Below are 26,014 nucleotides of genomic sequence, written 5' to 3'. Positions count from 1 at the left end.
GAGATATTTGGCACAGTGCCCATGAACAGTTATTTCGTATTGTTTTACAGATTTTCCTAATGAGTTATAAATCATTTCAAGTACAGAATGGGGGACCATATCTTGAATGTGAAACATATAGGCCACGGGTAGCCAAGATGCGGCTCTTCGTGTGTCAAAGTGCGCCTCGCGGCTCCCTCCCCTACCCCCGCCCCCCCCCCCCACCTACCTCACCTCCCTCCCAGTCACACGAGCCTTTTCCAAAAAAGAGAAAGGGAACGCGGTTTAAATCGAAAGACAGGTTGTGGTTTGGTAGCCTTGCACTCTAAAAAAAAGCCCGTGTGTCTACTTTTCCACACGACACTCAGTGTGCCAATCACTGCAACTTACGGAGGCAGCTCAGCAGGGTGTAGCCCGAAACAAGCCATTCCTGTTTGAACCCGTCCCGTTTCAACCCATTCCCGAAATGACCTTCCCGTTTGAATTTGTCCTGTTTTGAATCATTCCCGAAATGACCTTCCCGTTTGAATCCGTCCCGTTTCGACCCATTCCTGAAATGCCTTTCACACTTGAACCCATTCCATTTCATCTTGTTCTCAAAACGCCCTTCTTATTTGAACCCGTACCTAAAACACTCTTTGCGTTTGAACCCGTCCCGTTTCAACTCATTTGTGAAGGGCACTGCACATCTCAACCTCTTAGCGAAAAGTTTCAATCATTCTAACCCAGTTCTGCTTAAGAATATGTTCTGAAATATTTTTGCATGTCAACTTTTAGACAAGCTTCACGTAATATATTCCTACTTCAACCACTTAATACGTTTTCTTTTTTATTTTTAAGATGGTGTTTAAAACGTGCAACCGCGAAATGGACTATGTACACTGCGCAACACTGGCTGTATGTACAAAAAAAAATTGGGTTGTGTGTGTGTTTATACAGCCTAGAACTTGGTCTGCCTCACAGGGGCGACGAGTCTCCCAGCTGTAGATGAGCAATTTAGCCAGTGCGGTACAGCCGCTAGCCTGGGGTCTTTAACGTGCACCACGCAGTAGTGATACACGACCGCACGCCGGTACGATGCTCATCCAGATCGAAACGGGCAGGGGTGGGGCTCGAACCCAGGATCCCTGGGTTCTGCAGCGCGAGCTTTCGCTCCACGTGCTCCGAGCTGGTGTGCGCTAGACCACTCGGCCACTGATCCCCCCGGCTGTATGTACATGGATGCAACCGATAGTGTATCGAATCGAGATTTGGCTATTTTGATTGTGGTAGAAGAGGAGGAAGTAAAGAGACAGGATGCGTGTGATTGGTCCATGCTTGATGCGATGCGCTACGATCGCATCCACGTAAGCCCCGCTACTGTTTGCCCCAAACACGACATTGTCGCTTTTTTTTAAATTTTACTTCGAATTGGTATTAGTATAGGCACCAAATTTTACCACTTAGGTTAGTGGCCCAGATGAGCACTTACAAAGACACTAATAGTTTTTATGGCAGCCTTTTGATTATTTGAGATAAACAGCAAAACCCGATGATTGCTTATTCACGCTAACAGTGTCGTGCTCTGCGTAATAAGGGAGTCTTAGAATACGTATGCAAGTACTTTGGGTAAGCTAAAAGTTAACGTTGCCATAGGTTTTTTCTATTGCAGTGCTATTTGTAGGGTATTTAATGTGCTTGCGTACATTATTCTAAAGCTCTGTAATAGTAAACTGGATGTTTTGGAGAGCAATAAATCAGACAGGTTGACAGACGTATGATTGCGACTTTATTTTATTTTTACAATTTCAAATACTCAACCATTGCGTGCACAGGAAAGTATCATAGACCAGAAAATGCCATCGCCTTGTTCAGAAAGTGGAACATGGAAATCATGCCATCAAAAAGGCAACACTCAAATTCTGATAGTTTGCGGTCCTTGCTGACCTAGTTATGCCCCCTGACCCGCATGGCACCACCGTTTGCAAGCCGTTGAAAAGATATCCTTGTCAAGGCCTCATCTCGTTTGATTGGATAAATGAAGCTGTAAATGTTCGGGTGAGCACTCCCTGACACTGCGTTTATCTTACGGTGCCAAGACTCATTGTGGTTTTTGGTCCGTGGTCCTCGGCTTCTGTAGCCGTTCCACCGACGAATGGAAAACTGGCATTCATCAGGCGCCATCAAAACAGTCAAGCATGAATGAAGACATCCTGCGCCGGTGAAAGCGATAACTGCTATGCTCATTTGCAGCACTGCAGGCACCACGAACACCAGAAAAGGGTGCAAAGAGTGACTGCTGGTGATCAGATTTCCGAGGTTATTTCAGGAGAGGGCGAAATGAGGTCACCAAGGACTACAGACGTTGGACGCTTGAACCGACCCAACTGATAACGAACAGTGGTCGAAGCGTTAAGATTGTTTTGGGAGGGGATGAAATGGGAAGAATGAAACGAGAAGGTCGTTTTGAGCCGGTTCGAAACGGGAACCACCCACTCAGCAAATGACTAGGCCGAATGAAATGTTGAGACAAAAAACGCAGTCTGAGTTGTGACATTAAGCAATGCAAAACGTCACGCTTGCATTTCTTAATGTCACAACTCAGACAGTGTTTTTTGGTCTAAATATATATTTCGGCATTGTCATTCGCTGAGCTGCCTCCGTAAATTGCGGTGATTGGCTCTCCGAGCATTGTGCGGAAAGTAGACGCACAGGCTTTTCTTAAAGTGATGTGCTAGCGCTACCTTACGTACAGTTGGACTGCTTTTGACTCAGATGGATAGAAAGTAGTTTGAGTTTCGTTTATTGCTCTGGACAAAAGTTTGCCCCCCGGCAGCTCTTGGAAGTTTCGTCGTTTTGTTTGCGGCACTTAGGCCGGGTCAGCCTGGCCACCCCTGATATAGGCCATCAGTGTCCTTAATTTTGTGCATACTTGCTCTATGTGAGTGTCCCATTTAAAGACCGACGACCAGTTCGCGCTTTTCACCCTTCCCCCGCTTTCTCCTCTCCACCCCCCTCTACCCTGTCCACCGTTGCCTGTTTCCTCCTCCCCCATGGTGAGGAGAATCTTCTGCCTTGCAGAACCTCTAGTCTGGTCGTCGGCCTTTAAGATGTTGGTCTATATACATTCCAAGGTATCTTACATTTGTGACATCCAATTGCTAGGCATGAACAGTTATTACAATATTTATCTTGCATTTTAATGCGTAATTCAGCTAACAGTATTTTCTAGGGTCTCTAAAGCCTTTTACTTGAGGTGTGGAAGTTTTTACGAAAATCTGATTTTTACTTTACCACTGAAAAATATTGTGAATGTCTTCTTGTACTTCTCCAACGGTGACTTTATAATTTTTTGCGGGCGTATACAATCACTGTATCATCTCCGAACTGGAATAATTTGCTTGTTAGTTTTACCTGAGCAATCTCATTGCCATATAAATTAAACAGTAGAGGGCCCAGAACTGTACCTTAGGTACTCCTTGTCTTACCCTAATTGCTCTACTATGTTTCGATCCTAGTCACACTATTTGATATCTGTCTAGAAGATAATTTTGTAACAAGTCATGTACTTTTCCCAAATCTCTATGCTGTACAATCAATCTAATAAAATAGAGTGATTTAGCGTTTCAAACACCCGTGTAAAGTCTATAAAAACAGCTAACACATACATACTATCAAGGTTTTCATATACATAATAAAAAAATCCTCCAGAAGATCTGACGTTCCTATTTTTCTCTCTGAAACCAAATTGCGTGTCAAATAATATATTATGTTTAGCGATAAAACTCCGAAGTATTTTATTGATGTGTTTTTTCATTATATAATTAACTACCGAGAGTATACAAACAGGTCTATAATTAAGGAATTTATTTTTCTTGCCCTTCTTGTATAATGGCCAAACACTGGCAGTCTTAAGTTTTTTAGGAATGATACCACCTGAGAATATGCAGTTATACAGCGGGATCAGAACTGGTTTTATTATGCGGATGTGCCATTTAATGTCCCTTGTCTTTATTTGATCGCATCCCACTGCTTTATTGGTTTTGATTTGGTGCACAGTTTCAATCAGGTCGATCTCTGTCATCTCTGAAAGAAAAAAGTGAATCACAGATTCTGATTTGATTAGGTTAGCTTTCTGTTGGCATAGAGCAAAGTTTTTCAATCCATTGAACATATTCTGTATTGAATTAATTTCCAAGCGATTCCATATTGCATTAATTTCCAAAGGAGACTTTATTTACGTCTTCAATCAAAATCATTTTTTTATTTTTTTGTCCTAGCAGTTGATTTACTAGAAACCAGCATTGTGCTATATCTTTTGTCTCTGACAATTTGGTCCAGGAGTACTTTTTTTTCATACATCTCATGATGGAAGTCACTTAGTTCCTAATTGCTCGATAATTTGTTTTATATGTTCTATTTGGTTCAAGGAACAAAAAGTTAGGGCTCAAACAAGCTGGGGATGGTTGAACATATTTAAACAAAACCCCAAGACTGGAGAAAAAAATGAAAGACGTTTACAACACCCTGTAATGCCGAATAGGAGCGTAGCTCTTGAGGGGAAGGAGGGAAGGGTACTGAGGGGAGGATATACCCCTCCCCCTCCTCCTCCCCTCCTTCAAGCTCCTCCCTCTCTTCCTCCTCCCCTCCCACTCCTCCTTCCTTCTCCCCCATCCTCCTCCCCCTCCTCCGCCTCCCCCTCCTTCTCCTCCCCTCCCCCTCGTCCTCCTCCCCGCACCGTGCATTATGGGACATTTCCCATAATGCACTGCGCAGTTACGGCGACGCCGCTCAAGCCGGAAACGGGCGCCTAATAGCTGCGCTTTAAAGAAAACGAAGGACTTTGTTCTGTCCAGTGTTGGCTTACCGAAGAAAGTAACGAGATAAGTTTCTCGTTACTTGCAAAATAAAGGAATGCGTACCGACTACCTCAAAATAAAAGGAATGCATTACCATTACCAATCAAAATTAATGCACGTTACTTTGCGTTACTTTTTTAATTATTAATTAACACATTTTACCGTTCTGACATTACAGAGGTATGCATAAACGGCAGATTTCAAGAAACATTATGTCTATCCAGAAATTGAACATATTTACCATATCTTTATTACTGTTCCACCTAAATACTCACCAAAAAAAAATGCAAAAAAAAAAATTTCTGATGCTTCGAAGTTTAAAAGCATGAAAAAATTTAAGTGTTATATTTTTAATTCTTTGTAATAATATGCAACGAATAATGTAGCTATGTAAACGTTATGCGAAATAAGTAACGGTAGAATGCTACTATTGCTGTTTTGAAAGGTTTATCGAGTATGTTAGTATGTTACCAAAAAAAGTGGGGCGTTATACCGGTAACGCCATTACTAGTAACGCGTTACCGCCAACGCTGACTTGTGTCGTCCCTCATTTTTTCCCTAGTCTCGAGGTTTTCTCTAAAAATACTGTTTCGCAAGAAGGTGCTGCATATTGGGTAAATAAAGTGCCTAGATAAAACAGTGCCTACTGTTTTTACTGGACAAGTTGGCAGTTTGAGTAGGCTGTTCCAATAAGTGTACTCGACACTTCACTGTGCCTTTGCGCATGCATACCATATTGCTATCGAAGTGTAAACAGTATCTGGATGTTTTCGGCTCAATTCAAGCACAGTTTTAAAGTTAATATTTTAAATTTGACAAAACAAACATTTTTTTTGGGGTCCATTTTTGAAATGAAAGAGGATGCAAAATGCAAGCTGGCCGTTGGTTATTGTATCTTCCGAGTAGTAGAGGCTTTCGAGAACACAGATTGTGTAAAAAACAGCCGTAGCACCAATTAGCCTTTTGCCAGCACTCGATCCCGCCGCTGTGCCGACATAGACGCCGCTGACGCTGATTAACGTATTGTTTTGGCGAAAGTTTGCCGCGTTAAATGTCTATTTTCAGTTTCATATTTATATCCTACATTTATTGGTGGCAACGTACCGCCGAGTCACATGGAAGAAGAACTTCGTTTTTGGTCTCTCGTCGTCGGTTAATAGTGGTTGAGGCGTTTGAAGGTCCCAAAAATAGCACAGGTGTCGCATCACCTGCGAGGATGGGCATTAAAGATTAGCATCAGAATCTCTCGGATCGTGTAGGCCACCTGTCACCTGTCGGACACGTCTCACGGGGAGCTAAATCGAATAGAATGAAATGTCAGGTGGCTTGAGCGTCACAAGGTACTGGTTACGCAAACACAGGCCGGTAGGATGTTCGCCGAGACTGAGACAGCCAGGGCCTTTAAACTCGTCAAACACAAAGTTGGGGCCGAAGTTGACGGAGTACTCCGATTGGCCTGTCACAACGATGACTTGTTGCTTTTTTCTCCGATGCGAATCGGTGTTTTGCGAACTTTCGGCTCCAACTTTGTGTTTGACGAGTTTAGGGCCCCCAGGAGTGGGAATTGATTGAACCCAAGATTCGGCACTGTTGCTGCAGAAAGTTGTTTCTGAGTAAAGTTATTTTCTCATTATATTAAGAAATAAAAAATATGACACTGTTGAGATATTTTTTTTTTTTTAGCAGCACAAAAACTTTTTGTAGTGTATATTTTTTTTCTTCATATTTTTTTAATTTATTATATCTTTCACCAGTTCCTTCATGCTACGTCGTGAGGCAAACACAGTTCCTCCAGCTTCATCAACGCTACTTGCATGAGCGCATGCTAATGAGCCACATGCTCATGCCACATGCTGTATGGGGCTGCACCACTGTGAAAACTAGAACGATCTTGAAATAGTTTTGGTTCCTCTACCATAGAGGCACTGCGGGACTTCTGGTATGGGCGTAACACCCGACCGCAGCTGCCTTTCTCTTCCGAGTTGAATCAAGCAGCAAACAAACATTTGTTTGTTTGTATTTTATTCGAGACAATCACAGACATTGTCTCGGGTGACGTGGCCAAAGGCGGGTGAAACACCCCACGGGGCCATGCCTTCATTTCAGGTACAAAATTAATCGGGCCACAGCGCAGAAAAGCCGACCCAGAGTACGGTTGCGGGCGTAAATGCCGCAGAAGTGATTACTCGCTCCCCCAATATTAACTACCTAGATAAAAGGTTGAAAACGCACGAAACAATCAAACTTTGTATTGCTTGGCGTTTACCATGCCATGTGCTTCCTTCGTCAGGTGTACCTGTCTCTCCTGCCGATCATTGCGGGCGTGATGGTGGCGACAGTCACCGAAATCTCGTTTGACGCCATGGGCCTTGTGTGCGCCCTGATTTCCACCGTCGGGTTTGCCCTGCAGAACATCTACACAAAAAAGGTGGGCCTGCACCTTTTATTCGTATATTTATTCGTCTATACAGCGAGCACTCCCTGTCAATGCTAAGTCGAGAGATACACGTGCGCACATAACTCTAAATCAAGATCAAATGCGGCGGGAATTCGAATTCTGAATTTTCGATGCGCCGTAAATTTCTCGAGCGTGTATCATTTTGCATCCTTATCATAAATTTTCGCAATAAAAAAAAAGAAAAAAAGACATATTAACAGCATTAGCGCACACGTATGAGGAAGAGAGAAGGGACAGAAAAGAGCGCTTTTCTGTCCCTTCTCTCTTCCTCATACGTGTGCGCTAATGCCGTTAATATGTCTAACTACCAACTAGCCCAGTTATCAACCCTTTTAAAGAAAAAAAGAAATGCGCATCAATAAAGCTTTAGTGCGATATATTTTCTAAATATTAGGTTCTTACATGAAGGTCACTAGGAAAGTTTGGAGAGGCACAAACAGAAAAGGTGAAGATAGAGATGAAGTGTGGTACGAGGAAGCCTTATTTTTCCCAGCAGGTGTCGGCCGCAGATTTGAACAGATTACGACACGTCCCTTTGTTAGGCTTTGGGCGCGGACATCGAGAGGCGGGATATTCAGGCGACGATGCCTTACGATTTTGAAGATGGTTTAATACGTAGAGTTATTATATTGTACGCTAGAGGTTCAGCTGGTGCCAGTGTGGTGCCGCGAGTCGGAGAAGACAGCAACCAGTCTAGAATTGACTTCCAGTAATGCTATGGCTATAGAGAAAAGTGGGTGCATTTCTTCTCTGCGCTGGATTATAAGAGCAAATGTTACGAAAAATTCTGACGTAATAAATAGCTTGAGGGGGTGCACCGATTTACGGACTTCGGTCAAAAATTTCTGGAAGTTGCCCTCTGACACTTCTGAAGTAAAGAACAGAAAACCGATTTCGCCTGCATGTCCTAGTTGTTGTGTAAAAAAAAAAAAAAAGCTAACTATTGGCATTTCTGGTGCCCCTCAACTCACTCCCAGTCTTTGGGGTCACACCTGGTTGCACTCCTACTGACGTAATTCGGGGTGAGGTTCCCGTGTGCTCTCTGGGAGGACGCTTTCTCTCCCTCTCTTTGCGTACATTAGCGGGCGTTATGCTGCAGCTTAGAGTCGAGCGAGGTCACATAAGCTCTTTGCCGTAGTTCTCTCGGCTGCCACTCGTGGCTGCAGGTAGGGGAAAAAGCTCTACTTTTACTTTGCGATTATGCACCTTAATTGTTACATTTTTGTATGAACGAATTGTTTTCCCTATTCTCCGGGACACGATAAACAACGTAAAAATGATGAGATGCAGATTCTTTTAATTTTAAAATCGTTGCACCCCCCCCCTTTAAAACATTCCTCAATAATGTGAACGAAAATATGGGTCCGTTACAGTTTTATTCTTTCAAATTCATGGCATTAAACGCAGCACTAAAGTAGCTTCAAACACGCTTTTATGTGCATTGTTGGACACTGTTAGCGCGAACACGGTGTCTGCGCTTTTCTGCAGGGGAGATTTATGGGCCGAACGAACGAAGGGATTTTTTTGGAAAATCAAGAGAGACTACAAGAACTATGTAGTAACACTGACCGCTGTTACTGTTACTGTAACGCAGTAGCTCCTGTGCACATAGACCAGTCAAAATAAAATGAAGGCGAAGTAATTACGAGTTTGATTTGCAATAAATAAGTTTACCTTTATTCTCTCTGCTCATGCAAATGTGCGAAGATGTTTGTTTCAGTGTTCAGAACATCATCCGCACTCTTGAAATCTTTTGAAAATAGGGAGAGGCCAGAAAACAGGTGCCTAATAATAACTCTTGCCATATAAAATAATAAAAAAAGGCACCTTTAATTGCCCGCATAATTTATTCTTTTCGTTTCCAGTTGATTTTTTTATTGCTCGTAAAGTTGCACGATGAATCATTTTCATAAAGTGACAGAGCTGGCAGATTAGCAATATATTAGCATCATCAGAATGCTGGTGCACCTTGAACAGACTCCTCATTCCTTTCAATAGTTATTTTGCTTAGAGTCGTCGCTCATCTTTGCACACTTGTCATGGAACACAGGTTTGGGCCTGAAATATAGCAAATTTTCACATCATTCACTGATAAAGAAAAATTCTGTAACTAAAGCAATTCCACTTTTACAATGTTAATGAAAGTGCATACTATTTGCTACGACCCAAGTAACAAAGGTTATTTCTGTTATTCTCCGGCAAAGAGACAAAATGCACGCCCATTTTTTTTTAGGAATTCACAGGAGCACCACAATAGTTGACTGATTACTGTCTGCTTCAATCTGCATCCCAGAAGCCATGTAACTCTAGTAGTAAGTTGAACCTCTAGCTTACATTATAACAACTCTGTGGTTTAATGCAGTTGTGGACATCACACTAGTTCAGTTGCGGTTGTGTTTCCGGCAGCTGGCAAACAAGTTCAGTTTCAGTTTTGCCTCCGGCAGCTGGCACCCATAGTTGGCTTCGTTATGCCGCCCGAGGTCACAGGCATCTGTGTAAACAGAGCATCAGTTTCACTTTTGGAATAAAGAACCGACGTGCCCACACCAAGACCACTCGCTTGTGTAAAACCTTCTCTCGTGCAATTAGACCAAATAAATAAATAGTTCTGTATGTATCAGACTTCTACAGCGAAGCTGTTATGTGCTAGGATCTGGAAACAAATGCGTCCCTGGATGTTAACAAAAAAACTTTCATTTAATGGCGCTCTTCGTTCCGATTGGTCGTGCCAAGTATAAGTAAAAAGAGGGGGCAACCAGCGTGAGTCAGCCTTCCTTGGCATTATTAGATGGGGAGGTCCTGATCTCTTGTTATCATCTGCAGTCATCGACTTATCTTAGCTAGGAGTGTGGTGCGAAGAGGTTGAGGGCAGAATGCGCCAATCTAACCTTCTTTTCTTTCGCTTCCGCATTGCTGATAAAGAGACTTGGGCTCTTTATCAGCATCGCTATTAAAGAGCCCAAGTTGCTGTAAAACCCAGAATAGTCGTATACCAACAACAGAATGTGTATCGACCTCAAGTTTAGCAAGAACATATACGAATTCAAAATACAACCATTGGCGGTTTACCACAGTGATCGTAAGGCAATGATCATTTTAGTCACTAAGAATTTATTAAAGACAATTAAACAATAAAGTCGTGTACGTGTCTTCATTGCAATCATATGTAAATCATATAAATGTTGTATAGTTGTCGTAAAGTTGTCGTAATGATAACAGCTTTGCTGGTCCTCCATCTTCATGTGAAGTGGAAAAGCTCTATAATTTTTCTACGACACAGTCATCTCATCTACGACACAGTCATATCATAGACAACTCCGTTCCCCCCAAATCGTCCACAATGTCGTGTCCTTCATAATGACGAGGCAAAAATGCTTGTACATAACCCATATGGTGTATTTAACTCATGGCATGGGTGAATTTCAATATGGGGGTGTATACAGAGGGCAACATCTTCCTCCCAAGAGCCTCTTTTTTTTTTATGAAAAAACAACACACATTATTTAATTCTTAGAAAGAGCCACCTCATTCTTCGTGAAATAGCAATTGTTCTCGTCTGTGATGTCACGTCCATCCGTGTCGTTAACACTGTCCACAACAGTACATCTCGTTGCAGATCCCCGTCCTAAGCCACATTCCCACTCCCAATCCCCAAAGCCATTTCCACTCATGATATAGCAGGGTGTCCATATTACAGGGCTCCATATTAACGAGACATGACTGTGTTGCGCAAATAAATGTTAAATGCACGGGCCCTTGACAGGCGGTGCTTGGTGCCCACAAGGTGTTGCATATGAAGGAATTACTAGATGGCGCAACAGGAGACCCCTTCCCGCTCCCTTCTGGACGTTTCCCCCAAAGTGTGACTCTTGGGGAATGTGACGGGGGTGTTGTGTAGAGCACTGCACGGGCCTACTTTAAGAGGCCCGGTTCCGCTGACTTACTTTTACCCGACCCGGCCCCGGCCTGATGGGATGCCTACCTAATGAGGCCTGGCATGAACCTGGCCCGATCGGATGCCTACCTGATCGGGCCCGGCCCGGCCCGGTGAGAAGCCAAGGCGTGCCTCATCTTTTAAATTCAAAGCTGCCTCAAGAAAGTGTTAGTGCATTTCATTCATTTAGCCTAATTGGCATGAAAGACGCTGTCAAGACGTTATGTCGTCATAAAAATGTGAATGTCAACTTAGAGATGTTAATTTCACTCATTCAAAAGATGAAGAGAAGTTTTGAGACATTACAGAGCATAGACAAGTCACAGATTCTATGCAGTCCAGTATAAACTGAAGCTACGATGGATTAAAATTTTTTAGTATTAGCATGTTTCCGTGCTACCCAGCCTGGGCTTTCAGATCGGGCCGACCCCGTGCAGAGCGTGGTGTACAGAATTACGCTGACATGCGGTAGGGTGCACAACGGCCAGATAGTGTGATGCGTAAATAAAAGGATGCGCGAGCATGACCTGTCATTGCGATCAACAATGGGAAGACACCTACCTCTTCATTGCAGAGATTGTATGTGCCAACGCAACTTTCAAGTTACCACGATTGTGGGGAGGGCACGTTAAACATAGCGAGGGAGGTGCTAGAAGCGTACGCTATAAAAGAAGAGGGTACAGAAGGCTGCGTCAATCGGCCACCAGTTTTTTTTATCCAAAAAGAGATTGACTTTATTGACACGTGCTGATGGGTCATTAGTTGACTGTGTGTTTTTTTCTGTGTTTTCTGTTTTTTGCTTTAGCTATCTCTTAATAAATGTTCGGTTGATAGCAAGCGTCCTGTTTGCCTCCCTTTTGGTCCTTGTCCATTGTTAACGCCCCAATTTGACAAGTCACTAACCAACTTGCCTGCCTCGCCACTTTAGTTCAGTTCGTGGGGAAGAGCTACTTTTGGGTCAGGGGGGCCTTTATAAGAGATGCTCGTTGCTCGGACGACAGTCGGTTAGCGGGCTGACCCTCGGGAGGAGAGTCTAGCTACGACTCGCCAGACAATCGGACCGAGAGCAGGTGCAGTTACGGTCGTAATGTCCCAAATGCCGATGACCCCTCGCTCGCAGGTGATCAGGGACACGAAGCTGCACTACCTGCGGCTGCTGCACACCTTTGCCAGGCTGGCACTCACCTTCTTCATTCCCGTCTGGCTCTTGGTGGACGTGCGGAGCTTCGCCAGGGGCCCCGCCCTGGTGAGTGGCGACGCGCGTTCGAAGGCGCCCGATTGCGCGTCTGCCCACAAACTGTGTGCAATACAGGGCACTCGGAACCGCGATCCGTCTTTAGCCAGGGTGGTGCCACTGGCACGTCTTGCCTATACGGCCTAGAAGACATGGGCTGTGCCTTACCCCACCAGCGTGCCTCGCCGTCAGCGCATCTTGCAGCGTGTCAGAAGGACCCGAACGCTAGCAGGGGGCAAAGTCGAGACGGACATGTCTGCCGCTTTGTTGCGACTCTCGTCGAGATTCGGTGTGTTTACCAGCTGTGGCGAGTTGGGGATCCACTACCGACTATGTCGTGCGAGGATCTTGTCTTTGAGGTGGCATTAGTTTCGCTGCTGCTTTCGGTTTGACTTTGCTTGTTTTGGTTGGTGATGATGTTGCTAGTGTTGCACAAATATTTGAATTTATGAAATAGTAGTTTCGAATAATAAACTATTCAATATTCGCTTCGAGATGAACTGAGGTATTTATGCTTTCCCAAGTGTTGACTGCGGCGGGTGAACCCCGTTGAGTGTGCTTCTCACCGAGCACCTGTGCACTGTGGGGAAGCAATACCCACAGAGGTCGCAGGCTTCGCTGGTATTGCTTCCCTGCAGTGCACAGGTGCTCGGTAAGAAGCACACTCAAAGAGGCTAACCTCCCACAATTGTGCAAAAATATATGTTACGCAGGAACGTCTTGACCACCCACTTTCATTATTCGTGCTTCTTTTTGTCAAATTTCAAATTGGAAAAAAAACATTTACATATAGCTATCAGATTTATAAATCCTCAAACTAAAAGTTAGGGCGCAATGTAGTCGGTGATGATTGAACATGATTTAACACAACACCCCGAGACTGGAGAAAAACAAAGGACAAACACAACTCACGAAGTGTCAAATCCTATTAATTGGGACAGCTGAAACAGGTTTGCCATTTACATGCCACAGTTCATAAATATGGTTATATTAAAATTAAGTCAGCTTAGAAGTGGACAAGTGGAAGGTTTGGCACAACCTTCACAGTTCAGCTGAATTTTCGTTTATTAATAGGGCACGGTAGTGAAAGGCATAAAAAAATCTAGTCGATATTCAATTCAAAATTATTCGGCCATAACCATTATTCAAGTTGAATTTGCTTTGAACTCAAAATCCAATATTCGCGCATGCCTAATGATGACCTTAGCAAATGCGTTCTCCACTGTGAAACATCACTTGGATGTTGTCTTCAGCCCATATTCTGGCAATTGGCATGAAAAAAGATATATAGTGTGTTGCCCTGTGAAGGACAACTGCACTTATTTCTGCATATTTCGAAACACTGTGCAGTTTCACAGGCACTAAACTAAAACAAAAAAAAACAACATATAATTAAAGTAATACTGTATAATCCTTGATAGGCACCCACTGAGTATTCCGAGATAATTATGCAAAACTGGGGGATAGACGCTCTTTAGGCCTGCAACAGGTAAAGATATGTCCTTCATGTATTTTCCCAATGTCACAAAATTTAGGGGTGGGTGCTTGTTGTGGAACAGGCGGATGCTTGATATTTTACAGTACACAAAATATTAACCCCTCGCCACCCAGCCCAAGAAGAAAGAAGTTATTTTTACCACGATTAAAGGGATACTTCAACGAAATTTGAAATATACCTGATGTGTTCAAAATTAGGTTGAATATGATCTACAATATCTGTAAATGACAATCGCACGTTTGTATTTTGAGCCTGGTGGCTGTATTTTTTCGTTATAAACGGCCCACTCAGGCAAGCGCTCGGAGAAGACCCAGGGAGACCACGTGACATCCAACGCGATTGTGACGTAGTTTGTCTTGGGACGAGCAAAGCTACGGCGAGGCTGACGTCAAGAGGATATCCAAGTCGTTCCAGCCACCGAAGCGACTGCTTTTGTATGAATTTTGAGTGACGGGTTAATCTTCTATAATCTTGTAGAGGGACAAGCAACTTCTGGGTCACACAAAAGAGATTCTTGGGGGACAGGGGAGTTCCTCCTTCCCCTCTTCTCTCGGGGTAGCCGGAGGCGAGACAGTTATTGTCACTACCTGTCAAGGTTCCTGGACGGGCATTACAAACGAGGCATTAGCGATATCCACCAGGTGCTCTTTGCTAATTGTTTGATTTGTTTTAAAATTCCTTTTCGTGTCTTTTTTAACAAGATATGGGTGTGTCCGATGCGATACTGCTCCTCTGAACACATATAGACCAAAAAATAAGTACCGAAATTGCGTTGTAGTATCTCTTTGATGTGCCACAGGACTTGTAGCACGTTTAGGAATCACTTCTCACTTCAAATGAGTCTCACAATGCAAATATTGCACTAAAATAGTTTTTTTTTTCCAATAGGGTTGTTATGTAACATATGTCTGCACTTAGAAATATATATTATTTGGGAGCCTCTAGGGGTGAATCCCAGATATTTCTCCATATCAGGTGCTCTCATCCTGGGGTCACTCTTTTTAACCGGCCTTTCTCGACACTCTTTTCGTCCGGAACCGTAACTTTCTCGTTTTCACTGTCGTCGAATTTAGTTCGTAGTGACTTTTTCATCTCAGAGTTCACCGAAAGCGTGAGCTTGAAGGACATTGTTGAACAGCAACGGAAAAAGTGGAGACCAAAGTTGCCTAAACAAAAAATTTCCACGTGCTGTCAGCAAGGTTGTTTCCATCCGCCACTCATAGATGGCAGTAAAAGTCTAAAAAATAAAAATTACCAACCTATTTGGAAGCGGTAGGAAGCAAACTGAAACTGAAGCCCACAATGAGCCTACTCGGGAGTGTGTATGGGTTCGGAGATATTTTTATTTATTTATTTACAGATTACTGAAAGTAAATATTGTGACCCAAGCGGGGCAAATTATACGATGCAGTAAAAGAGAGTAAGGGGCGCAATTACACAAAACATTACAAAATACTAGACACTATACATTGTAACAAAAAAAGATGGAGCAAGTGAAAAATATATAAAAGCATACAAACAAAATATTTGCGTCAAAAAGATGTTAAGTTGATTTAAGTATGTTGTAAACATATGAGGAGTCTGGTTGCTTTATTTTGATATGGTTCTGGGAAAGAAAGAGTATATAAACACATTTGGGCCAGTGAATGCGGAAGTTCTATTCGGGGGGACGGTTGCGTCTAGTGCGTCTAGTCGAAAATGGTTGAAGAAAGGATGACGATTCCAGCCGAAGTTGTCGCACCAGAGTTGATATTGCCACGCGAAGGTGGCAGTGCGTGCGGCTGCCACACGAAGGAACGAGGTTTGGACCCCGCTCGGCCCTGTTCTCGTAACAGACATTGCTCTTCTGCAAAGTCCCAGCCCACTCTTGGGTCTCGTCGCGTGTTCCGGTGAAGAATGTTCTCGCATGTACCACATCCACAGACGCAGTGGTAGTGCGCTGCTTCGGGACGGTCCCTCTTCCGTCGCCGACCTGCGACGCTCAATACGTCATGTTTCAGTTTGCGGGTGCAAGTTTGCATTGCTTGGGAGAAGAGCGTGTTGGTTTAAGTCATGGATGAAGAAAGAATAAAACAATTAAAACAGGGACAACAGAACCCCATCTTTCAACTAGCCACAGACGAGTAAACTTTCAAACAGCGAGCAGCCGACTACAGTAAAACCTCGTTATAACAAAGTTGAAGGAGTAGTCGTAATTATTTTGTTATAACCATTAGTTTGTTATAGCCAATGTCCATTTCTTCGCACTATTAGCAAGCAAGGGGAATTAGGATTGCTTTGTTATATCCATTAGTTTGTTATATCCCATTTTGTTATAACGAGGTTTTACTGTATACCCAGTAGGAGTAGGGGAGAGAAGGGGGAGAGAAGGAAAGAAAAGAAACGCGAAGTGCAAATCGGGGTGGTAGGGTTATCTCGGATTTTAAAAATTCAACCTCAGTTTTCGTCAGAAGGAGGAAAGGGTTAGACACGTTGTTTTTTTCTGTGGTCATGGCGAATGATTCTATGATTTCCCTGCCGAATCTGCTGTCATGCCCCCCCAGGATTTTTGTGTCATCAAAGAGGGGATGACAACGCAAACACGAACGGGCATGTATGACTATGGGATGATAAGAATCTGGAGAGGCCTTAGAAACTTCGTTGTGATGTTTGCGGACTCACAATCACAGACTTTGCGAACATCACAACGAAGTTTCTAAGGCCTCTCCAGATTCTTATCATCCCATAGTCATACATGCCCGTTCGTGTTTGCGTTGTCATCCCCTCTTTGATGACACAAAAATCCTGGGGGGGCATGACAGCAGATTCGGCAGGGAAATCATAGAATCATTCGCCATGACCACAGCAAAAAACAACGTGTCTAACCCTTCCCTCCTTCTGACGAAAACTGAGGTTGAATTTTTAAAATCCGAGATGACCCTACCACCCTGATTTGCACTTCGCGTGTCTTATATCTTTCCTTCTCTCCCCCTTCTCTCCCCTACTCCTACTGGGTATAGTCGGCTGCTCGCTGTTTGAAAGTTTACTCGTCTGTTGTTAGTTGAAAGATGTGGTTGTGTTGTCCCTGTTTTAATTGTTTTATTCTTTCTTCATCCATGAAGTTTGCCTTATTGAACATTTATTTTTATTTCTACACTCTTCTATCACTTCCACTGCGTGACAATACATACATTTCAGTCTAGCTAGCTCCCTCGGAAATTCCAGAGGCATATAATTTTGGTGAATCTAATCAAATGTTTCGTGCACATTTCTAGCCTCGCTACAACGTGCCTCGAGGAAACGTCACTGGTTCAAAGTCGGTTGACAAGCTTCCTGGAACGTCTGTCACCTTTTCGTGGTTCATTCACTCAGTGGTACTCGCTAGCCATGGATAGGGCAGTGCAACCGGTGGAACATTGGGTGCCCATTGCATTCTGTTGTGCTTTTTACGGTACATATAAAGTTTCCACAAAAGTTTACGGACAAAGAGCGTGGTTCGAAAACGGTCCTTTCTCGTCAACCGCAAAGGCTGTGTTGCTGGTGGCGCTAAGAAAGCCATCCAGCTAAAATAAAGTTCATATCTGGCAGTGTACCTGCTGGGCCGTTATTGGCCCTTCTCTTTTGCCCGCACGGGAGTCGTCCTTCTCTACAACACAACGCTCTTCCGCAGAGGTTGTGCGGACGTAAGAACGTCGCCCGGGGGGGTGGGCATTTGGGCCAGTTCCCGCAGGGCGACGCCATGTTTGTGCTGCTGCTGCTGTTCCTGGACGGGGCCCTTAGCTTCTGCCAGAACCTGGTGGCCTTCACGGTGCTCAACCTGGTGTCGCCGCTCACCTACTCGGTGTGCAACGCCACCAAGCGCATCTCGGTCATCACCGTGTCCCTGCTCCTGCTCCACAACCCGGTCACACTGCTCAACGTGCTCGGCATGCTCACCGCCGTCCTCGGGGTCCTCTGCTACAACAAGGTGGGGTTCACCGGGGGGGGGGGGGGGGGGGGGCCTTTTTTAGCGCAGTCACGCTGCTCCGAAGAAAAAAACACTCAGTTTGGACGCGTTTCTAGGTTTCTGTTTCCCATTGGAGTGCATCTTTGTAGAAAGCCTGTAGGGTGTTTTCATTGACATAATTATGTCCACCATTTTGTCGTCTGGAGCTGCCCGGTGCATGCCAAAGGCGTGCATTTGAAAGATTCGTCGGGCACTAGGGAATGAGTGCTGCACCAAAGCCTATCTGCTACTCTAACATTCTGTGGAAGGCAGGGCGGTTCCAGGACAATGGAAGAGACCAGCATAGATTATCCAGGATTTCCCTCGCGCCCGCTCTCTGATGCTTGCCAGTGCGCTGAAATTAATTTATTTGGCTACAAATATGAAACAGTTGGGCTTGGATTACGTCGCAGGTAAGGGAGCTGTTGAAATGCGTTAAGAAAATTGGCACTTTAATTTTGAAAAGTTGCAAAGCGGAACGCAACAATTCATGTTTTTAGCCACTCGCTTTTTCTGTCAAAACTATGCGGTGCACAATTGCGCCGACCAGAACTGTGCGGTAATGGCAACACTGGGGGCGACGGCCGCCGCAGTCGTCTCCGCCGCTGTCCCCGCTTTTCCGGTTCTTCGTTTGTTTGTGAGAAGATGAGGGGCGGGCCAGAGTTGCCAACATAGGTTTGATCGTGGGACATCTAGCAACAAAATGGCGGATTGACATTGCGTGAAGGATCCTTATACTACGAAAAGTGTCCAACCGCTCGATCGGGGTCACGTGGTTTACGGGCTGCATCTGCTGTACAAGCTGCGAAGCGATGCTGAAAGCATAGGTCGTTTGCAGACATCTCCGCCTTTCTGCCTGCTGTCTTCCTTGCCACCTGGCGACGCTGCGCATGCGCTTTCGCAACCATTCTCTGTTGAAGGTGTCCACTGTTAAACTGTAAAGGTTCCCCTTTGTTTGAAATGGGTCCTCTCTTCAATTTAGGCTCTCTACATCTTTGCAACGGCAATCCTGCCCCCTTCCCCCCTAACCGAGGCATGCAGCCATCGTGTCGCCTCTGTCGTGGGATGAAAAGAAGCGCAGCACTCGAGCGTCACGCACCTCGATCGCTGGGGAGCAGGACCACCGGCACAAAGACGCACCGCGATAGGAAGTCGAAACTTTATGGGGTTAGGACGCGCCAAAAATAAATAATGAGATAACTATACTGCTAGGAGCGATCGTATGTTCCTATAACCCCGCTAAATTTGTTTCATTAATGGCGCGATAGTTTCGCGGACAAATTGATTTATGTGCGGGACCCTCGGATCGGCCCCGCTTAAAAATACCTCCGGGTTCGTTAGGTCGTTGACGTTATATGCCCGACGCGCGGCGTCCCCTCACATGCACTCGCGGCTCGGCATGTTGCGCTTTGGCCTTCGCAAATACCTTCCATGTCTCGAGCACACGCGTTTGAGACGGCGACATCCACGCATTGTTCGCTTCTTTCGAGTCTTCGCCACGATTGCGGTAGCGACGAGTGTTGTTTTTGAAAGATGGTAGAAGCCGGTCATTTTGACTTCGACCGGCTCGCGACCGACTCCGATGACGACGACGAGATGGTAGGAAACGAGCTCCCCGTCGAACGCGACGGTTTTGCACGTGTGTGCAGGGTGGATCGAAGAGCAAAAGGACGGAATCGAGATTATGCAGAGCGTAAGTTTGTCTGCTTCGTTTGCAGGGTTTGTCGTGACGTCAGAACGCCGAGCTCTGCTTGGCTCTGATTGAAGGATAGTAGGCAGACCTCAAAGCAAGCTGCCTTGAAATCTACCCACTATCCTCCTAATTAAACGCAATCAAAGTTTATTGCGCCGTTTTATTTATTCTCACGTATATAGTTCGCAAAGTATTCAGTATGAAAAACGCGATGGTCGAGGCGGGCAGGTTAAAAGGACCATTCCACGCTCGCGCATGCAGGCAAAGTACGACGCTAACAAGGCAGAGCATGCTGCCGAAGCCAAGCTGCCCACTTCGACCCGGGACCTGAACCCGCTGCTGGAGAGCCTGAACCACCGGCCCAAGGTGGCCAACGGTGTCAACGGCGGGGGGCTGCACCTTTTCACACCCTACCACGACAAGCCAACGGGAGTTTGACGATGGCCACGTCGTTCCTGGAGCAGCGAAGGCCGTCGCGGCACCGGGTGACTTTGCGCCGGGGAGTGGGGCACCTGTCACGGCCTACAGTCTCCCATTGGTCCGTGAATCCAGCATACGGAAGACAGCGTAGGTCTTATTGTTGTCGTTCCTAGGGCAGCAAAGACGCCGACGACATTGAACGACCCCGCACCGGGCGGTGGAGCACCCGGCGTAGTCTACAATCTTGCACCAGAACGCGATTCTGGTCTACAGAGGACCGCATAGGTCTTATCAGTGTTGTTCATGGGGCGGCAAAAACGGCGGCAGCATCGAGCGTCTTCGTGCGGGGGTGGCAGTGGCACGGGGGTGGCACAGCCACGGATGTGGCGCCGTCACCGGGGTTGCATCGCCACTGCCAACCGAGAGTATAGACAACCCATTGTGGTCTTCTGTCAGACTGGGAATCTGGTCTCTGGAGTATAGCCTTTTCTAGCACCGTGGCCCTTCGCGACAGAGGCGACAGAACTCGTAAGGGGTGCGCAACGCGTCTTGCCACAGTTTACAAAGAGGACACAAACGCACGAAAGTACAAATGGACCGCGCCAAGGTTTTTCTTGGTGTGTCGTGCTTTGAGGTGTTGGGCTGTGGGGTGGGGGGGGAGGGGTAGAGTTGATGGCACCTGTTTTCGTTGGTAAGGTTTTCGGGCTACGGCTGTAGGAAAGAAATATTAGGACGAGAAACCTTTTTGCACCATTTACTTGGGGAAGTTTGAAGGCGTAAGCAGATTGGATTAGATTGCATTGTGGTGGCCTAACCCTTCGCGTTGAGTGATGACAGTTTAGTAGTTTGTTCTAGGCCAGGAAGAAAAAACAAAAACTGGTGAAATTGGACTGAAAGGTATTTACGGCAGCAATACTATTTCATTATTTTTTTTAACTTGGCTCGGATGTTTTCATGTATTCAGTATTCAGTACGGTTTGTGTCTGGATCTCCCGAGGGTTGTCTGCCACCGCTAGTAAGAAGATAGAGAAAAACTAATGTCACCTGTTGGCTATAATCGTGCATAAAAATAAACAAATAAATTGTGTTTTTATAATTCTTTTTTTACGATTGCATTTAGGATGTTTTTTTTCTTTATCTCGCTAAAGGGAATATTATCTCGCTAAAAATATCTCGTACAATGCAACGCTGCTGCTTAACCCAAAAAGAAACAGTTTTGTACGGATTTCACGTTGCTCCAGATTCATGCCATGTTTTTTCTTCGTGGGCCCTTTTGAACGCCAGTGTCTTGTGCAGTCTTTTGGGGAGCATTGCACTGCCTTCTTCTTGGGCTTTCTCGCTTTGGAAGAAAGACTCCATCTTCTGACGTACAAACGTTCCGTGGTGTTCAGGAGACCGGTGCCATTGTTTCGGCTCAACTTACCACTTCGATCCTCTGATGCTGTTGGTACGAATATCATGTTTTTGGACCAGCTTTCTTTTGCTCGCTCTTAAATAGAAACTAAAGTATAGCTTTGTTTTGGTAGGATTGTAGTGTTCAGGTTGCTTACCTCGGGTGGATGCAGCATTCTAAATGTTGTTCGTCACCTTCCGAGTTGAAATCTGAGGACCAGTCAGATTATTAAGATTCGGTCTTCTCGTTTCTTCGCATTGTGTTTAGAAATGACAATATAGTTTGTTGACTGTGTCACGTTGCATTTAAAAACAATATTTTTTGTTGATTGTGGTTGAGAAGCCACGCATGAAGACTATGGTCATTCATTAGTCATTACTTGTTGTGTGTGCATGTTCTTTTTTGTTTCGTTCGATTAAACAAAAACGTGCTCGGGAGGCCGTAGCTTTTTGGGAAGGCACTCTCTATGTAGATGTAGTGTAAAATGGATTCTTCGTTTTATGAAACCTGGAACCCTGTTTAGGTGCGTAAAAGGAGGTAGAGAATGGGGATGCACAAGAAATGACCCGCACCAATAATGGCCCTAGTCTGGAGCGAAGTGCATTAATGCCATCTCGCACGTTCATCCATTACTTTTTTCGGCTGCTTTTGAGCTCGCTTTCTTACCTGGTGTCTCGTTTGTTATGGCCATTTTATGTTTGCCATCTGGTAACATTGGTACTTTTGAATTATCAAAATTGATTAAAGGAGACGGTTGTAGAAAATTGTACATTGCAGCTTTTAACAGTCTCTGGAGCTCCCTGCTTGTGACAGCAGCGTGATGTAGTGTTCCACTTTAAAACTTTTTCAATATGAAAAAAAAAAAAGGAACAATGTGACAAAAATTAAGGTTGTTTTAGTGTTCTATGCAGTCTAGTTGGGAGCGTTTATTTTTTTTTCTTCCGGAACTTACACTTATTGTTTTTCTTTGTTTGCTCATTATATTTAATCAATTTCGGCTACTAACAACCGATGTGACAGTTTCTCCTGGAAAATATTTTCAACGCTTGATGCCCGAGTCGGATAAATACTTCAGCTGCGTGGTGTCTCAAATGACAGACATACATTATATCTTTTTTTTGTTCCGTCGCTAGAACCACTTAAATTGGTTGGGGTATACCCGAGAATTTTGCTCCACGGGTGGAAAATGCAACTGAATTTGTTTTGATTTCCCATTTTCAGTGTGCTCGACAGATATCTCGTAAACGAATATAATAGCCCCAGTTTGTATTTTGTTCAGAGGCGTTTCGGGCATTAAGTGTTTATGAAGCAATGTTTATTTCTATTGCATTAGTTGCAAAACCTAACAGAGAGATTGTTATTTGCTGCCATTTGAAGCATGGCTTACAAAAGCTTTATTTCACTATGCTTATGGCTCTGTTTTGGTGCCCTCGCCATTTTAATTGTGGGCCAGGAGAAATTATCATATGCACTAAGTAGATTAGATTTTTGTTGCTTCTGCCTTTGGTGGTGCATTTTGGCTTTACTAACCTAATTTATTACTTTAATTAAGAAATTTGTGCCAGTGTTGCGAGTGTCTGGCTATGTTCCATACACTATCAAAAAAACTTTGACCTGTGATTCTGTTGAGTGTGATTGATTGTTAAAAGTGTGATTACAACATTTTAGAAATGTCACTATTGCCTTTTCCTTTTGTTTGTGGGTGCACATGTGGAATATTTTTGTGCTTATTTTGCAATGCTTATATGAACCACTACCTATACATATGTTTGTTCTTGCCCATGTGATTTTTTTGTATGTTGCAGAGGGTTAGGACTTCCTAGCAAGACTGGCTGCTCCATTCCAGCAGTAATGATAGTTTTGAGGTGCATTTATGCTTGTTTATTTTTTTAATTCATGCAAATGTGATGGAACAATGCAAAGTGATTCTCTCAGTTTTGTTTTCTATATTTATGGACGTAATTTAAAGCCATTTTCGGTGTTAATACACTTTTAGAAAGTGAAATAGCCATTAATACAGGGTGTTTAATTTTAATTAGAACAGATAAAAAAGATAGTGGCTGTGGGTTAAAGGAGTTCTGTCTATGGTAATGGTTCTTGAGATGTTAGTATCAAATTTCTCGTTTTTTTGCTCAATCTTAAATTTGTGCTCAACAGGAGTGTCCCAAGCCCTGCCCTCAATGATGTTATGAAGAGTGATGTTGTCGTCTCGATCATGTCGTCACTATTTCGGCAGTGCGTCCTTGGTGGGTGCACCGACGACACTAGTGACGATGTGACTGAAACGACTACGTCACTCTTTCAAGCGTCATTGTGAGCAAGGTTTGCAGCGTTTTTTTTTAGCTCAATTTTTAAATCGTGCGAGAAAACGTTAAATTTGATAGATTAATATTGCTACAACAATTACTTTTTTTATAAATGCTTTAAATTAGTCTGGCCTCTAATGGTAATTGGCATCAGTACTGCAATTTCATCATGACTGCTAAAACTAATAATTAAAAAGTTGGGTAAGAGATTTTAGTTAATTAGTAAACTTACCGTGACGATTATCCCCTCAGCTAATGTCCACTGAACCTGGTAAATACATGGTGAAGACAGAACTTGTCTGACTCTCACCCCCTATTTTTAAAAAAGTCGGTTCAAATTAAAATTAAATTTCCTGTATGTTACATGCAAGGGGAAAAAACGGCAGCCTTTATCATTAAAGAAGGGGGTTGTGGAGTAACTTTTTAAATTGAACATATCACATTCTGATCACCCGTATTTAGTCTAGTTGAAAAGTGTCTTAAGAGCTCCAGCAAAATTTGGATATCAGTTGACTTGCCACAAAATCGGTCTAACTCACCAATAGGCACGGGTGAACCAGGAGCTCAAAATTATATATTGAAATCATTTGTTTTCGCGAAGGCCCGAATTTTCAAGTTTGGTCCTCACCGCCTTTTCGAATGGAAGGTTCCTACTGGGAACACTGACTACAAACCTGGGTAGCGGTTCACTATTTGAAAATGAGAACTTGTTCCCGAGGGATTGCAAGAGGTTTGGTTGTGGTGCGAAATGTACTTTGGGGAAGCTCACTCCAGACCCTCGCTCAGCAGCGTGAAACAAATGCGCGACATCTCGATCTTGTAAGTTTCCCAACGCGGGACTTCACATCACTAAGAATTGTGGGAAAAGCTTAGCATCCCATTTGTTTGCCAATGTCTTGATAGCTATTTTGAATTGAGAGATGCTTTTTCTGCGCGCGATCGGTTTAGTTGGTGATAGCAAACGCAAAAATAAAGCAAACCTCGAACGAAAAGGAAGATGCTGGCAAACTCAACTTTCATTCATTTTCTTCGCACGTTTAATTTCGATCGTAAAGAAGAAGAAAAATACTGCGGGCCTTTCCGAAATGTCACTTCGGGGCTGTAGCCTCGAGTCTGGAACCTCCGATTGTTGAACCTTTCACGTAGTTTATCTCCGTTAGCGTTTGGTACGTGATCTTCGCCTTCCGATTTCTAGACATTTTGTTGCTTGCATGTGCATTCTTCCTCGCTCGTGTCATTAGAAAATGTCGCAACTAGGTTACGGTCGTTTGCAGGTTAAGAATGGCGCCAGACCAGCTCCTTCCACATAGTCCTTCTCCCTTTCCACTTTAGCAGAGTGGACGCTGGAGAGGACGAAGATCTTTTTGGAAGGGGCTTCTCTTCCCCCTTTCGTGTTGCAACAGACTACGCGCACGTGGCACATCTGCACCTTCCATCGCACATTCCCGTGATCCAGTGCTCTCTGCATTCCACCTGTGCTTTCTCGATTGGAGATTATTTAAGAGCAGTTTATTTCGAGAAGGGAGCGCGACTCTGTAAAGCTATCTATTTACTTTGGCTGGGTTTCTTTTGTGCCGCCAGATCGCATACGTAACCTCCTTGCTTTGCACAATTCCTCTTCATTTTATTGTACGTGCCTTCCAAGAAGAACCACACGCATTTTCTATGGGGAAATTTTCACTTCCGTACTGTCCCTTTTATTATGTGGAAAAGGGTACACGCCCGAATCCTGTTTTTATTGGAATAAAGTTGTCCAACTTTATGAACCCCCTTCATTGTTTATTCTCCATGGTGAAAAAGGTTTTCTCTCCCTGAATGCAAAAGTTGAATAACGAGGGACCTTTCCTCCAGGAAGGGGCACGGAAACGAGATGACGTGACCGCCGAGCTCTCTCTACCTCTCGCTTCAAAATTGGCCAGCGAGAAGTGCAATCCCTTTCGCGCCCGTGACGTCGAGGTCCTCTGCACGGCCAAGGGTGCTGTAGTTGCGAGCATTGCCGCCTGGTGCAGCAACGTGTGACAGTCTCGCCTAATATATCCGTGGCGTCACTAGGGTTAGCGGCAGTTCTTAAAATCTCCCATAAGTTGAGGGGGGTCCCTACAAGAAGGTTAGGAGGGGGGCGGGGGTGCATCGAGATGTACTAGATGCACATAAAATATACATCACTGCTGACTCAGCACATGCTGTACCTGCAACCCTCAAATTACTAATCCCCAAATGTCACATCTCTGAAAACAAGCTATTTTATTGCGAGATATGATTTTGATTTTACTAATGCTGGGGGGCGGGGGGGGGGG

The 26,014-nt window shown here is 44.4% G+C and overlaps 1 protein-coding gene across 1 annotated transcript in view; it reads left to right on the top strand.

The window, feature by feature from the left end:
* The window catches only part of LOC8051998 (solute carrier family 35 member E1 homolog), a 37,332-nt gene extending 11,842 nt beyond the window's left edge, over positions 1 to 25,490 (top strand). The window contains exons 3-6 of the mRNA XM_029980017.3: positions 7,108 to 7,245; positions 12,330 to 12,455; positions 17,642 to 17,887; positions 19,860 to 25,490. Of these exons, the coding sequence (XP_029835877.1) occupies positions 7,108 to 7,245; positions 12,330 to 12,455; positions 17,642 to 17,887; positions 19,860 to 20,036 (687 nt within the window). The 3' untranslated portion in view covers positions 20,037 to 25,490. The remainder of the gene's footprint in view (positions 1 to 7,107; positions 7,246 to 12,329; positions 12,456 to 17,641; positions 17,888 to 19,859) is intronic.
* The last annotated feature ends 524 nt before the right edge of the window (positions 25,491 to 26,014 follow it).

The sequence above is a fragment of the Ixodes scapularis genome, unplaced genomic scaffold (assembly GCF_016920785.2).
Source record: "Ixodes scapularis isolate PalLabHiFi unplaced genomic scaffold, ASM1692078v2 PGA_scaffold12__126_contigs__length_90152505, whole genome shotgun sequence".
Classification (NCBI taxonomy): Eukaryota; Metazoa; Arthropoda; class Arachnida; order Ixodida; family Ixodidae; genus Ixodes; species Ixodes scapularis.
This window is presented reverse-complemented; position numbering and strand designations above follow the sequence as displayed.